Source organism: Podarcis tiliguerta, assembly GCF_965153285.1.
Source record: "Podarcis tiliguerta genome assembly, chromosome: 12".
In the NCBI taxonomy this organism is placed as follows: Eukaryota; Metazoa; Chordata; class Lepidosauria; order Squamata; family Lacertidae; genus Podarcis; species Podarcis tiliguerta.
Genome location: NC_139545.1, coordinates 20502443 through 20519409, shown reverse-complemented (window position 1 = coordinate 20519409; position 16967 = coordinate 20502443). Strand labels below are relative to the sequence as shown.

Here is a 16967-nt window from a genome sequence, read left to right as displayed (position 1 = left end):
ATTATGCAAACCTAAAGTTTTGGAATATGGTTGAATCCCATAGGCATCTTACAAGTTTGGGGAGGGGGAAGCAACCAAGAAGTAGGGGGTGCAATTTATCCCTAGGCACATGCTAATGTCATCCTTGCATCCATTAAGGCTATATTAATGACGATGATAATGATAATTATTACTGTATATAAATATTTTTATAACTATATAAATGTAAAGAAGCTGATTTTAGAGTACTCAGGGTAGAATTTTGAGTTTAAAGTCCGTAAGAGCCACAAATGGCTGCTGAGTGGCAATATTAGCACTGCCCTATATATCAACTGAATATTTCCTGCCCACACCTTTCCTTTTCCTAATTCCACTTCTGTCAACTGTTACGCTTTCCTCCATTGCTCCTTTTCAGTCTAGTGCTTTGAAGCAGCAGCTGCTGCAATAGCCTATGTCACCTGAACTCCATTTAGGGAGCGGGCCTGCCAAATTGGTGCTGTGTGTCATTTCAGCCTGTTCACCATCTGTTCACCATCAGTGGCCAGTTATGGGTTTAGGAGAGAAGCTCTGAGTGGAAATGCAGGAAATAATTGTGCCTTTTTTCTTTTCTTTTTAAAGCAGAAAGATGTCTGTTGGCACTGACGGCTTCTCTCTTTCTGCCTGGATCTTAAATTTATTTCAAACCCAAGTATCTCTGTGTTTTGCACAATGCCCTGGCCCTCATGCATGTTTCCCAATCTCACCTATTGTTTCAGCTTCGACTGCTCCTGTATTTCATTCTTTTCCCCATCAGCACCCACAGGCAAAACTACAAACATATCAACACTTCCCTTGTCAGAAGATAATTTGTCATGGTACAGTTGTTTGAGCAGTAATGTATACCCAGATTATAGTTATAGGCTGTGAGGAAGGGGTGGGGAAGAAATATTGCCTGCAATTTCTGGGCATTCCTCAGACATTACTTTTACTGCTCTCCAAAGATAAACTTTCCTATTTGTTAAATATCTGTTACATAAATTTCAGTTTGATCTGGTTCTAAAACGCAAAAGTAGTATCAGGGCTTGTGATCCTGGCTGGATAATGGTCAGGGTCTGTGGCTTTTCCATTGGCCTGTTTTACCCCCTACAGGCCCAGATGATGACAAAATTTATGAGATATATAAAACTAGGCAGACAGACCAAAAAGATGGCAAAGAAAAGTAAAGAAGAAGACTTGAGCTCATATTTTCCATGGGTGCAAACAGGTATAATTATTGGAAGTAACACCCATGCACCAATCAAAACCAGATTATTTGATAACTTGGTCCAAAAAAATTGAGTTATGTCTAGATGTGGTACAAGGGTTCAAGTAACTGATCAACCACTCCAAAATATCCAGGGTGAAGGAATCCGGAGTTGAAAATCTTGCAATCAGCAGATCCTTGAGAATGATTTCTCTTTGTTCTTTTGGAAGTAAAGCTAAGCTATTACACTTGAGTGACTGTGGGAGAAGAGTCAAGCTATAATTTCCAGACACAGAGTAGGATTTGGTGCCTTCTGGACAGGGAGTTCATGCTTCTGTGGCCGGGCCCATTCACCACAAGTTTGGTGGTAGTGCCCATCATAAATAATTGAAGGATACACAAAAATTTGTGATTTGTGGGCATTCCATTAGCTTGTGGCAGAGGCTCTGATTTCAATGGAAATATAATCCACATGCATCTACCTCTCATTTAAGTTATAATAAAAAATAAGCCTCTTTTCCGTCAAAAAATGCACAAACCAATAAACAAAAATATAATCCAAACAAATATAAACAAGCAAACAAACAAATATGAACACAGCATGTCCTATAAAAGCTTCCATCCAAAATAAGCCATCCATTTGGAGTTCAAACACCTGGTGAAATTAAACAAACAACAACAACGAGATGTAGACTACCAGACTTTCATGCACTCAATGGCTTCTGCTTCCCAATGTTAAGCAATTCCGGAACATTCTTAAGCCTTGAATGGAATCCAATTAATGTTAGTGCATTGGCCAGGGTTCAGCATGGTGTGCACCACCAAATTAACAGGGATGAGTGGGAGAGAAGATGGTCACTGTCATGCCATTGTGGGCGGTGGGGACATTGTGGCCATGTTCTCTGGAGCCCCCATCCCTGACTTATCCAGGGCACATACCTGAGTATGCCTTGTGGTGCTGTGAACTTTCTTCCTGAATGTACTTGCTGAAGCGGCTTAGTTCTATTAGAAGAGAAGAAGAGTTTGGATTTGATATCCCGCCTTTCACTCCCTTTTAAGGAGTCTCAAAGCGGCTAACATTCTCCTTTCCCTTCCTCCCCCACAACAAACACTCTGTGAGGTGAGTGGGGCTGAGAGACTTCAGAGAAGTGTGACTGGCCCAAGGTCACCCAGCAGCTGCATGTGGAGGAGCGGAGACGCGAACCCGGTTCCCCAGATTACGAGTCTACCGCTCTTAACCACTACACCACACTGGCTCTCGATGTTTACATCACGTAAACATTGCATTTATGCGCGAGGAACATTAAACACAATGGGGGTGACTTCAGAGCAAACATATATAGAATTGTGATGTTAATGTCATTTAAACTGCTGTAGACTAAAGCATTTTTAAAATGCACTCCAGGAGATGTCAATGCCCTGATTCAGCGAGTGCTCTAGTACAGTGTTTCCCAACCTTGGGCCTCCAGCTGTTTTCGAACTACAATTCCCATCATCCCTGACCACTGGTCTTGCTAGCTGAGGATTATGGGAGTTGTAGTCCAAAAACAGCTGGAGGCCCAAGGTTGGGAAATGCTGCTCTAGTATTACTCCATTTGCCTACAGCTCTTCCCAGAATCATTCTGTGCCCCAAAGGCTAATGGTATAAGCAAGATAACAAATGACTCTTAACTTTCCTTCTTCGCATCGCACAGGGGCTTGCCTTTCCCATAACCTTCATTACCAAAACATTCAAAGTTTTCTGGTGATAGTTTATCTGTGGAGTCAGTCAACTGAAATCTTGACCAATGTGCTGTTGCCAACACCTCACGCACCATTTAAACATATATATTTTTATACATGATATAGTGGGGGTGATGGCAATAAGACCTCCTCTCAGCTTACTTCAGATCTCACATTAATCTCTCAAACCTAGCTTTATAAAGCTGTTTTTTATTTTTATTTGTTTTCCCCAAAGGCACAGGTTGAAAGTACGAACATGATTTCCAAAGAACTTAGCAGGAGGGCTTCCTCAGTAGCACGCATGCTTTTGATCAGTATTATCAGAGATCTAAATACCCGCTTTTCTTGGCCACTTCCCCATGCCGTGAGGCATTAAAGAGTTGCCTTTTTACAAGCAATATAAACCTAGGCGTCCCCCCCCCTTTCTATCTTTACTACTCAGTGTGTATAGACAGAAAAAATGATCCAGTACAACAGTATGTACTAAATCAGAAACTTTCATATCATCTCTAGGCTATCCATAGTCTCAAGCTGAGAATTCACTCCCTGAGGCTGATATTTGTGCTTCCATAACTGAAGATTGCAGGGACTAAAGCTGAACCCAAGACAAATCTAATGTATTTGTTTCTCCATGGAGTTGTAGTCTCTCTTCCATATCTGCTAAGGTTCACCATTCAGGAGTTATTTTTACCACGCCACAATAATGAATACAGTGGTACCTCTGGTTATGAACGCTTCTGGTTATGAATGCTTTAGGTTATGAGCTCTGCTAAGCTGGAAGTAGCTGCTCCTGGTTGCGAACTTTGCCCCAGGATGCGAATGGAAATTGTGTACCTCTGGCACACGAGCAGTGGGAGGCTCCATTAGCGAAAGCATGTCTCAGGATAAGAATGGTTTCAGCTTAAGAACGGACCTCCAGAACGAATTAAGTTCGTAACCAGAGGTACCACTGTATCCAGAATCTTTGTGCGTCAGAAACTTTCCTTTTACACCATTTGAGATTTTTTAAAGGTGAAATTTTGCAGGCTTTAGAACCAAGGCTGTAAGGCTTAGAAAAGGTTCATTGTTCCAAATGACATGAAAATACTGTGCAACCCTATTAATCAAAATGCCTTTTACAAGATTACCATCATTTTACTGCTATGCTTTTTTTAAAAGCCCCTTTTTCATTCTTCACTTATATTGGCCCTTCTCCCAGTGGTAAAACTACCATTCATCATTGGCACAAGCTAATTTTATTAATGCATAAAAATTAGCATTGCCCATTGCCTTGCACTGAGACTTTAAAAATTACCAAGTAGATAAGGGGCAAAACCTACTGATTTGCTTTCTGTGCTGTTTTATAGCTGCTAAAGTAGTCAGTCCTTTCAAGATACAGTAAAGATCATTTCGTGAAATAATTCTTAGCACAGGAATAACTTCCAGTCATTGATGCCTTTGTTATACTTCCTTTCCGTGTTAACCACCAAGCCTTGATACTATTCAACCTCTGTTGCAGGCTGTTGAATGCATATAGATAACCTTATTAAATTAAGCTCAGTAGGAGGAACACCTAGGCCCTATTTGGCCATTCTACTCATGGTTAACAATACACTTGGGTGGGAAGCAGTGCTGTACTGAATAGTCCTTCCCTTTGGCATGTGTACACAGTATGTAAATGTCTGGAGAGAAAGCCTTCACTTGTAGGTGATTTGGAACCCTTGAGGAGCGTGCTTGAATAGGACTTGATGGGAGTTGCAATGCAATACCTTTACCTGGATCCCTTGGGAAACTATGTTCCATGGCCTCTTGTTGCCATTATCTGCAGTCCCCAAAGTTCTACAAGTTGCAACATCCAGGGATACCAATGTAGCCACCACTGAACTAAGCAAAAGCTGGTTCATGGTTGATACTGGGTTGAGTGGAGTAGAAGGGCCAGTGTGGATTTCTGACTTCTTGGTCCACTGTTTCACCCTTCCTCCTCATGGAGTTCATGATGTCATTCTTGATTCTCCTCCTGCCATCTTTGTATCTAACTTGTGAGGTAACTTTGTTTGAGAATCTAAGAGGTTCTTGCCCTATGCCTCTAATTGTTCCTGGGTCCCATGTAGGGGAGCAACCTAAATACTATTTGGACGTATGCCCCATCTTTCCGCTTTATTAAAACTGGGCAACTGTGAGGTACAGAGCCAAAGGAGGAACCTGGAAGTGCGATGCTTTTCGTTGCTTCTGATACAAGCTCTCTAAGATTCAGACTGGCACCTCAGCAGTGGAGCGACTGAGAGGGTAGGAGAGAAATTAGGGAGGATGGCAGGAAAAGGGAAGTAGGCTGGAGGACTAGGGAGACCATGGAGCACTGCAGGAGTCAAGAGAGAGAATGCATATGCATAGACAAATCAGATGCAGTATAAATTACCCTCTTAAAACTGCATGTTTTTATGGGTCCTGCCCCCCAAATTCCCATCAAATCATAGATCATATATGATTTTTTTAAAAATCCAGCACTGCCATTATAAAAACATTTAATCTGCCTTGATAATTGTTTTTTACAGGTCACTTCTGTGTTCTTATATGTGCTCTGTGCTCTGTGTTCTTATATGTGCTCTGTGATTTGTTGTTGGTTTTGACGTCATCCTAGGTTAAAAAGGGGGACACGGGTGGCACTGTGGTCTAAACCACTAAACCAGCTTGCCGATCAGAAGGTCGGCGGTTTGAATCCCCACGATGGGGTGAGCTCCCATTGCTCGGTCCCTGCTCCTCCCAACCTAGCAGTTCAAAAGCACGTCAAAGTGCAAGTAGATAAATAGGTACTACTCCGGCGGGAAGGTCAACGGCATTTCCGTGCACTGCTCTGGTTCTCCAGAAGCAGCTTAGTCATGCTGGCCACATGACCTGGAAAAACTCTGCGGACAAACGCCGGCTCCCTCAGCCAGTAAAGCGAGATGAGCACTGCAACCCCAGAGTTGTCTGCGACTGGACTTAATGGTCAGGGGTCCCTTTATCTTTACCTAGGTTAAAAAAAATCCATTAGATTTTTTTTTGGACAGACTCATACTTTCTCTCCCATCAATAACTGTAGCACATCTGAGAGAGAGTCTTTTCGGGAAGTCTGATGATTTTCTGCTGGCAGACAACAACCAAAACCAAACTTCTAATAGCCATTGTATACATGCTGGAATTTACTTAACTAGTTACTACTAGAAGTGTGCATGCACACGAAAGCTTACACCCAGAACAAACTTAGTTGGTCTCTAAGGTGCTACTGGACAATTTTTTAATTTTTATTTACTTATCTGTTTTGTTCATTTTATAGATGAGTTTTAACTGGCTTGTCTTTATGTTTGAATTTGCTTTTTCCAGTATTTTATTGTGTTTCATTATTTTATTTTATTTTATTGTGTTTGCATTTTATTGCTGTTAGCACCTTTGATTTAATGAAACACAATAAAAATTTGGAGGAAAGGCAGAACCCAAATTTAATAAATAAGCAAAAAAAAAAAAAAAAAAAACACCCCTATGGGTTAGATTACATAGAGGCTGTGACTTGTTAATTCCTGGTTAATTGAGGAACTGATTGTGGGCCTCCAGTGTGCAAAAATGAATCACATTCTCAGTTCGGGAAACAGCACTGAATTGTAACTGAGTTAACCAATACTAGACTGCAGCACCAACACTGAACATCTAGGAAACCAAAGAATCAAACTGCAGAGTCTAAAGGGGAACAAAGGGGCATCTAGTTCAGTGTCCTGCTCCAAACTTAAATCCACTCACACACCCAGTATACGCAATCCAGACCACAAAGTAGCAAAAGCACAAAATGCAACTTATTGAGCAGATGCTCCAAATGATTTCATCAGGAAGGACTAGCCACATGTATAGACTGTGGAAATAAGCACCAGAAGTATTTTGCATGGTTCAACAGCACTTTGAAGAGGATCAAACATTCCCGACAGACATGAAAATGTTTAGAAACAGAAATCCTGAGATGACTTCATAATTGGTTGTCACAGTAGCTCTGCATTGGCCAAAGTGATCAGGCTTTATGATTCTTTTCCATCACCTTTTCCTGTTTTCTGCCTTACGTGTTACTACTTTGTTTTTGTTCTTGTTTCTTTGCTTGATAAAACTGCCACAAGGCTGCAATTACAACAATTTGGTATTTTGAGACCGTTTGTTCTACAGATTCTTTTAAAAATATTTCAAGCCAGTATGATCCAGCTGACAGAATGTTGAAATGATGAAAGATCATAAACATCTGGGTTCCAATCCCCCCTCCCTGCAACAAGTTCATTGCAGAAACCACTCTCTTTCTCAGCCTTCAAACAAAGTTGCTGTAATGACAATTATAGAACGCTGTTTGCTGATAAAATGCGTAAGGAAAGAAGGTTGCACCTGTGGATACAACCTTTATTGATAACAGGTCTCAACAAGCAAAACCCCTCTCCCATTGTTTGAGAAAAGAAAGCCAACACCAACACAGCCTAGGAACACTCTTTTTGGAAAGGATCAGTTTTAAAAACTGGGCAGCATCCGTAAAAGCAGATGACCATATATAAAGGCAGAGTAAGACTTCCAAACCAAGGCTATGCAAGTTTGCGCTGTGCTAAAGTGCAGTGTAGAAAATCCCTTGGTATCAAATGGCCTGCCACCCACAGTAGCGACAGGAGAAAAAACAAACAACTTGACTCATTTCACATTTCTCTTTTCAGCAAGTCTTTTATGTATGCACTTCATGAGTCTGCATACAACAAGCACATGACAGAAAGTGACAAGATCAATTCTTTCATGTGAGGTACTGCAACCGTCTGCCTTTGAAATTTCCTGGACAGTGGCTCAGATTTTAAATACCAGGTTACTCAAATTCCATCTCCTTCACTTGCCGCCTGCAATTCTTTTGACTACCAGGAGAAGGAAAACATGCACACACACACACACACAAAATCTGTTCTCAACCCATATTTTTCAGGCTCTGAAAGCAACCATAATAAGTAGCCATAATAATATATATCAGTCACACTTACCTGTTTCTGAGAAGTGTAGGTATTATCCTGCTTGAAATCATGGAACACCCATTTGAAATAATAATGCAGTGCTTAAAAAATTGTGACAATAAAGCTTTGATAAACAATGCTTTTTATCACAGGCTCCCAGTCTCAATTAGTGGTATTTTTTTAGCTAAAAATGTGTCACAGCTGACTGCAGAGAGAGAGAGAGAGAGAGAGAGAGAGAGAGAGAGAGAGAGAGAGAACGCCTGCATATAGACTACAAGTTCCTGAGAATTTCTATTTAATTGTTTGCTTGCCCTGGACATTACTCATCTTACACGTATGCATTCATGCCTGAAATAATGACAAGTCACTTTGTGCACAAGAGAAATCCGTTACACAACTCGTCATGATTACCTTACTCTCATAAGTTTACTGCGAAGAAGAAAGAAATCAATATTACATAGAATGATGGATCAAGCATGAATCAATGTGGCAAGCACATAACCAAACGGACATGGCAGTAAACAAGAAAAACAACAACAACAACAACAACAATAATAACAACAACGACAAAAGAAATAAACCACAACAGAGATTATCGCTTAACCTGTTTTGTCAGAGCTGGCATTGATGGTATTGGTAGTGATGGAAGTGAAGGTAGTCTTTGCGCTGTCCTTGGTAGTTACAGATTTCTGCTTATTTTTCATGGCTTCCAGTGCTTTGAGCTTCTTGGCATGTTTAGTGCCTTTGTAGTGGGCCGCAGCCTGGCTCTACAAAGGAGAAGAAAATGAACCATGCAATCAGGCTCATTTCTAAACTGGCATTCTCTGTATTAGTACAAATACAGACCACCTTTCAATAATGGGTACCATTCGCCATACCAAGGCAGTGAACCAAACTGCAGAATTATTTTTAGAATTGTATTTTGGAAACAGTGAGCTACTACATTCTAACACCACCAATATTATAAATATCGCACAGGGCTATCTGGCTTTCTCAACCCATATAACAAATTCCTTTCAGAATTTTGGCAAATAATTATTCTTCCTCTCCAGGGAATGAAGCAAAGAGAAATCCCCGCCCCCCCCCACTTGTAGTTAGCTATTAACTTGGATTAAAAGGGGATTTGATTTTAAAGGCAGAAGTGGAAATGTTTCAAGCAGACACCAGGTCACAAAAGGGAAATCATGCCTAACTTTGCAATGCAAAAAATAGTCAGCCTTCGACCAAACCAAGGCCTTTTTGCAAAATTCAAAATGAGTGAAATTGCTTTGAAACACAGTGCTAAAACTTGCAACATCTCCAGATGGTGAAGCTTTTTGGTGGAGTTAGAGTGCAACTATGACTAATTTGTAGGGGACATAGTGGACGGTAATTGTCAAGGGATTAGCTTAGCACATGTGGGTTTCCTTCCTGTTGACCGGCTAATGCTTGCATATAGTAAAAACACCTATACCCTCTATCCAGGAGGGCTCACATGTGGTAAGATAACCCCTTGAAATTCATCAAATGAAGCAGCCATGCTCGTCTACTTCATTGCAGAACTGGCATTCCAAAGTAGTCATGACTTCACTCCAACTCTGTCAATATTGGAAACATGGTGAGCAACTCTGACTTAAATCTCTTGCCCCATTGTTCAAGTTATCTTGCTAGTGAAGGCCACTTGGTTGCGAAGACCACAACTCAGTTAAAATATATGTGGGTGTGTGGGTGGTATCTGGTACGAAAAGACCAATTTGTCCCTAGCCTGAGGGGGGGGGGGGGGGACTAAATCCAGAGAGCAGAATGGATCTCTGCAGATAGGAAATGGCTGAATTCTAAATGGCTGCAATAATTACTGGTGTAAGAGATAAGGTAAGAGATTAGGTTAGGTTCCCCTCACATACCTCAATGGTGTATCTGAGTGTACCCCTTTATTTTCTCCGATACAAATGAATGGTTGCCATTCACAACTATAGGAAAATGCAGAATCTTGGGACTGTTGTTATAGAAGCAAATCTTGCCTCTGTGTGACACTGTGTATCTAAACTTTGCTGACATGGCTCCTACTGCAATACACTTGCAGTGCACAAGCCTTCCCTTCCTTATATGGCAGATACTTTGCTAATTCACTATCCGGGTGAAATGGTACTCTCCCCAATCTCACTCCTTTGTACATGCCTTTTCTCCTTGCCCATCCAGTCCACTTCTCTAACCTGCTGTCCACCTGTGAATGTAGCGCTTTGTTAGGGTTTGCATGTGTAAAATCCAATGCATGTAGGCTCTTTGGGATATTGATCATGTTTTTCAGGCCTCAGCCATATTGATCTGGGGAGACCTGGTGATCTTGGAGATGGAACAGCCACATGAAGAGCTGGTGAAATATTACATTTCACCATGCATGGAAGAGCGTACAGTCTGAATTGGGTTTGCGCCTTCTTTATACAGAAGTGTGATCTAAATGCTCTGGTTTATACAATGAGATCATCCACACGTGCGTGGATTACTTATTATTCTTTCATGAGTGGAGATGATATTTCAGGGCAAACTTTGAATACAGCTTGAAAGGGGAATTTGCGGAGCATTCCTAAGATTAAAGAGAATAGGTCATGTCACATGGAACACCATATCAGTGCTCACCAAGATATAAGGTCATGCTGTAATCACTGAGCCTATGCTTTCATTTACCTAACAGCTGGATAAACAGTAGTTTATCTACACTACACTTGTTTATCTACAGAAACTGGTCTATTATTCCGAACTGCAATGTAGCAAATCTTTATGTACAAAACCAAATGCTTAAGTAGTGACTATCATTGCTAAAGGGCAGGTCACTTAAAAATTTGTGCAGCTTGACTACAGAGGACTATTCAGCTGTGCTCATAGTCAAAAGTATCAATGATCTTTTTTTTTAAGGTATTGTGGCAGGTACCCTTATTGAAAGAACACTGGACAGTGGAGATATTAATTAGAAACAACTTGAAAAAAAACAGCACAATCATGCATCTTTTACGGTTTTCAAACAACACATAACATTAAGAGACATACTGTAAGCCAAATGTGAACAGTTAAGAGGTGTTAATCGCTATTAAATTGAAAGACCAATGTTAGGTTAGGATGGCATAAATAAAATGGCAGCATATCATAAACATTCACGTCATCATTGCCATGTGTTTGTTTCCGTAGTCCAACAGCGTTGGGGTTTTTCTTAAGCTGTTCTCTAATTGGAACTAGATTTCAATACTGTCTAATTGACTCAGTATTCCATCAAAATAAAACTGTCATAATTATTTTGCCTGTGTTAATTTCCATCTTATTTGATTAGTTCAAGTTGTCCACTGTTATCTTTTTTACTAACGGATTATACAACACTTATTCCTATGCTGAGTCCAGTCTGATCCCACACCCCAACTTCAGTGAAAGGTACACAGGCATAAAAATACATCATAACGCACTGGATTGGAATTTATCAGATTTATGTCTTCTGAAATATAAAATGAAACTGCTCTCAGCGCACAGGTAAAACTGAAGAGCAAACGTCCCACGGAGTGCTGGAACTTCCCCTACTCTCAGATGCATTTAAATGCCTTGTGTTAAAGTTTCAGAATGTAAATCTTTAATTTCCATAGGGATATGAAGGCATTTAAGGTTGTTTCAAGATAAGTAGAGTTGGCAGTTTAATGGTACTTCTATGTGGGAAAGATAGATTGTTCGCCAACAGATTTAACCAGTTTTTAAATAAAACTACACCAGAGATTCCTTCTTGAATCTTTAGAGTTGAACTGGAAAATATAATAATAATAATAATAATAATAATAATAATAATAATAATTAAAAAACAGCAATAATAATAATAATATGTCATTGTGTTTTCCTGTAAAGTAAATTGTAAGAATGGAAAGATCGGATCGGACGGTGGTGGACTTTCCTTCACTGGTTGTTTTTGAGCAGAGGTTGCATAGCCATCTATCACGGATGCTTTAGTTGAGATTCCTGAATTGCAGGGGGTTGTACTTGATGACCCTCTGGGTCCCTTTCAACTCCTCAGTTCTATAATTCTATTATACTGCATTCCCCTATGATATTTGTGCAATACACAATAGTAATATTTGGCTGAATAATTTAATTTACCAAGTTAAAATTACAAAAAATGGAGGGAAAGAGACAACAAGCTTCACCATAAAATGCCATCTTCTTGAAGCAAAAGGGCTAAAATCTGACAGATTGGGGGGGGGGATGTAATTATGCCAGAATGTCATGCAGAAAAGGAAAAATGGAGCCACAGCTTGAACCTGAGTGGAAACCCTGATGCAGAACTGTGGAAGGAGACTGGATGACTGATTGCACCTTTTTTATCCAGGGTTGGAAAGAAGCATACATACTGTGACATTCCTTAAGATAATAGTGGCAGAAAATGAAAAGTACATTGAAAAGGAATTTTAAAATCATTTATAGCAATCTTCTAGAAAGACTAGTGCTATGCAAGAAAGCAGTGCTTGCATTTATGTGGCAATCCGTAAGAAACCTTTTGTCACTGTGAGTTTAGAATATATTGTTTAATTTTACCTGCATCTGCGAATCACAGGCATAATAAGGTGGTGTGAAAATCAAATTAACAAAGGAAGATTTGATGGCTTCCTGTTCCTGCACATTGTAGGACCTCTGTCCCACCACCAGCCAAACAACAACAACTAAGGTATCTACAATGTGGATCTATTTTCATTTTACTTATACTGTGTGTGTGAATTATTGATACTGGTTCAGGACTTACAACAAGTGTAAGGATTAGTTCAACACTATTGCTTATCTTTTATTTTTATTCAACATACAATTTCTTTACTCTTCAATCATCTAATCAATAACTTGCACAAGAAGTCTTCAACTGAGTAATGACTGAGAAGGTTTTGAAAGTTATTAGCCATACCAACATGTCTGCCTAATACTAAAATTGCTAGAAGGAAAACTGACTTAAGAGTATTTTAAAGTGGAAAAAGACAAACTTAAGTATGAACTCCTGGGACATTGGTGGCGCTGTGTTCTAAACAACAGAGCCTAGGGCTTGCCGATCAGAAGGTTGGCGGTTCGAATCCCCGCGACGGGGTGAGCTCCCGTTGTTCGGTCCCAGCTCCTGCCCACCTAGCAGTTCGAAAGCACGTCAAAAGTGCAAGTAGATAAATAGGTACCACTCTGGTGGGAAGGTAAATGGCATTTCCATGCACTGCTCTGGTTTGCCAAAAGCGGCTTAGTCATGCTGGCCACATGACTCGGAAGCTGTCTGCAGACAAACGCCGGCTCCCTCGGCCAGTAAAGCGACACGAGCTCCGCAACCCCAGAGTCGTCCACGACTGGACCTAACGGTCAGGTGTACCTTTACCTTTAAGTATGAACTCCTACATGACTAAGGCATAAAACACTCTGTTGCACTGCTAAATTAAAGGTAAAGGACCCCTGACAGTTAAGTCCAGTCAAGAACAACTCTGGGGTTGCGGCGCTCATCTCGCTTTACTGACCGAGGGAGCCAACGTTTGTCCGCAGACAGGTAAGTGCACAGGTGCATAACTAGTTGTTGTCTTATGAGTCCAGGGAGTAAAGAAAGGTACAAGAAACATATACTGAAACAACATTTTTTGGAAAGACTATCAGGAGTTTTAACAGACAAAATTCTGAAGCACTTTCCCTGTGAAAACCTGCCCTTTACTGCTGAACCAGAGTGACCAGCAATCTGCACAAAGCCCAAACTGCCATTTGCTTTGATTCAGCATTAAAGAGCAAGCTTTCCTGGCGAAAGGGGTGAGGCAAAAAAAGTGCTCAGACAGGGAACTTTAAAGTGCACACTTGTGCCTAGAAAGTGTGGGGCAAAAGTTAAGTGTGGATAAGAGATCTCTAGATTTCCCCCAACTTCTGCCTTTCATTTGGTGCAAAATAGAATCAGCAAAGCAGCAACAAGAAGCCCTCCTACACACACAATTTTCATATTCAGTTATTCACACTGCAGAACCAATGTTTTGCAATTTTGCAGTCATCAGCACTGAGGCTGCTACCCTGAAATTACTATATATTATGTATCCCTCATTCATTTATGGATATTCAAAATGTACTTGCCCTTTGGTACACCCAACCTCCAGACTTTTAAATTAACCGTAATTACATTTTGTTAGATGTGTTTTAATGTTAGAAATATTTGAAATCTAAAAACCTCTGCTATTTCGGAATCAAGTGCATAACCTTAATGTAGGAGGCCCTCCAGTAACGAGCTACTTTATGTATATTCCCCCACTGTTACAGCTCCAGAAAGCTGCTCCTCTAGAAAATCAAAATGAACTGGGGGTGGAACATGCAGCCCAATTTTCTTCTCCCTCATGTAGCAACTGCAATTATCATCTGATTGGCTGATTTATTCAGCCTTCCATAATGCTACCTTTCTTTGTGACAGTGATTTCAACAAGTAAAATAGCACCTGTTTCAATGGGTGGAAAGTTTTCACAAGGAGACTTTATTAAACACTGGATAAATTGCCAATCAAATGGAAACCTCCATGGTTTCGGTGGGGGAAGAAGCACAATTTCAACATATACAGTTCACATGGTCATCTAAACCTTTCATTTATTTTCCGAGTTAAATTTCACTCTAATTTTTGAGTTACACATTCTGAAACAAAAGCATTGACCTGCAAATGAGGATGTGGTTTTCTCTCTCTACATGTGAAGTTAGAATTGTGCATGTTGAACACCTGTATTAATATAAATAAAATCAAGGAAAACCGTTCTATGTGCATGTTTGGCGGATGGGAACTAACATCCGAACTACAAAACTGGGAACACACACACATTCATATAACACCCAAGAATTATGAGACATTTCTTAAAATTAATATTTAAAGTAAAAAGAACAATTTTCTAGAGATGATACAAGAAGAAAAGCAGCTAATAATAATAATAATAATAATAATAATAATAATAATAATAATTTATTATTTATACCTCACCCATCTGGCTGGGTTTCCCCAGCCACTCACTAATTCTCATTAATTTTAGTTGAAAAGAATATCATGGCACCTTACATAAAACTAATGCTTTCCTAAAACTCAATTTAAAGCAGAAATCTTTGTAACAGCTCCAGCTGAAGCAAAATGGGAGCACACTTACCTGCCCTTAAGTCTCTCCTCTCAGTTTAGCTGAAAACTTCCTATTGACTGTTCTTTATCTTGTGAACAAAATAAATAAACGAAACTTGAGTGGGTGAGAATAATGTTGCCAACTTGAGTGTTTTCACCTTGTACCTGTTGCTAGGGAAACCACTTCTTTTGTCCGGATACAATCAAAACAGCAGCTTTGCTGAACTTGGAATTAAAGAGCTGTGATTGGGTCTCAACTCCGAAATGAAAAAGGAAGAAAAGTGGCATGAGGAATATAAAAAAGAGTATCAGAAATAATGCAGGATCACTGACAAAAAAAATATATCGGGTTTAATCATTTGTCCTTTTATTCCTTGATTATATGAAAATAAAGGAATGGTAAATCCAAACTAGGATGATCAGGTTGTCCTTTTCTGGTCACCCTAAAAGGAGCATTTTGCATATTTAAAGAACCCTGAGACACCTGCAACAGATTTCTGCAACAAAAAGCGTCTGTGGTTCAAACCCCCACTTTGTCAGGTACATGAACCTTGCAAGTTGGCGGCGAACCTCAAAAACCAACCACATACTAGGCACAAATTCTGAATATTGTGCTTTCTGATTTGGTGCTTAGTTACATTCTGACTGCATGGGCCGTTGATAAGATGCATGCAGCTTGGATTAATGTGTGTTGTCTTAGTTGCTAAGAGACTGCTTTTTTGCATGTTTGGGAATCTCAGTTTCCATCTGACACTGATGACTGAGTAACAGAACTACTAGAACTGGCATTCTGAGAGCAAACAACATATATATGGAAGAAAAAAAATCTTGCACAAATTTAATGGCATCTGGGATGCTTTGAATACAACATGATTGCCCCCCAACGGCATTTGCTATATGACCTGGAGCTCCATCTGACTCCTTACCAGTCAACACAAAAACCGACCCTCCAATAAAATTAATGAAGCCATCACCCTGCATTAAGGCTTGTTAGATCAGACCAAAAACCCATCTAATTCAGCATCTAGTTTAGGGTGGTCATGCAGGCTATATTTCGCTGGAGTCCTCTCATCTACACAATTATTAAAGTGCAGGAACCCTGGCTTCTTTTCCACATGGTCAGTCTAATCCTGTTCCTATAGTGCGTAATTGGGAGCTTCCAGAAAGCCCACAAGAAAGACTTGAAGGAAATACAGTAACTCTCTCCCTCATTGTTGTTCCCCTAGAACTAATATTCAGAGGCATATGGCTTATGAACATGCCCTAATATTAATGGAAGTTGAGGGTCTCCAGTTCCATTTCAGATTCACTTTTGGCACAGAGAAAATGTTTTTACGTCCCGCAAGTAGACAGCTTGATATCTATTATTCTAAGGATGAACAGAACAGTAACTCAATACACCACATGGCATTTATGGCATTATAATGGAAACAGACATGTAATGCACTCACATATCTGATTGTTGAAGCATCTGATCACATCTCAAACTTCCCTTAGAGGAAAATGCAAAGCCAAAGTATGAGGTTTGGCTTACAGAGCAAGGAGAGCTTTTAATTTTCTCCCTCCACCATCTGCTAGTCAATATTTGGAATACTTAGTCTTCATTGTAGCCTAAATTGCTGAAATTATAGGAGGTTTTCCAAAGGAACTTCAAGAGTGAGCTATTTCCAAATCTTACTTGAATCTGTGAGGACAAAATACCAGCATTCAGATTGAACAAACTCAGTTGGGGCAATTCAAGAGATTGGATCCATACAATCTTTGAATAAGCAGCTGACCTTCTTAATAACAGAAGTGTTCACACCATTCACTGCTGGAAAGAAAATTGTTATATTTTTGTCACTCTTTCTCTGCTTTCGAGGCATTCTGTATTCAGTATATTACCCTTAATGATAAAATGAAAAGGCTTCAGCCAGCAAGTATTTTCCCCTGTGGGTAGGTATTAACAGTTTACTTTTTGCAGAGGAGTGCACAAATATGATTA

At 40.0% G+C, this 16967-nt stretch overlaps 1 protein-coding gene and 1 long non-coding RNA gene across 18 annotated transcripts in view; one reads left to right on the top strand and one right to left on the bottom strand.

The window, feature by feature from the left end:
• The window catches only part of ZNF385D (zinc finger protein 385D), a 547534-nt gene that overhangs the window by 49958 nt on the left and 480609 nt on the right, over positions 1 to 16967 (bottom strand). For all 15 annotated transcript variants that reach the window (XM_083404986.1, XM_083404996.1, XM_083404995.1 and 12 more), the window contains one exon: positions 8498 to 8660. In XM_083404986.1, the coding sequence (XP_083261112.1) occupies positions 8498 to 8660 (163 nt within the window). The remainder of the gene's footprint in view (positions 1 to 8497; positions 8661 to 16967) is intronic.
• Positions 1 to 16967, top strand: part of LOC310660500 — a 133648-nt gene that overhangs the window by 65509 nt on the left and 51172 nt on the right. The gene's annotated exons all lie outside the window — the stretch shown is intronic.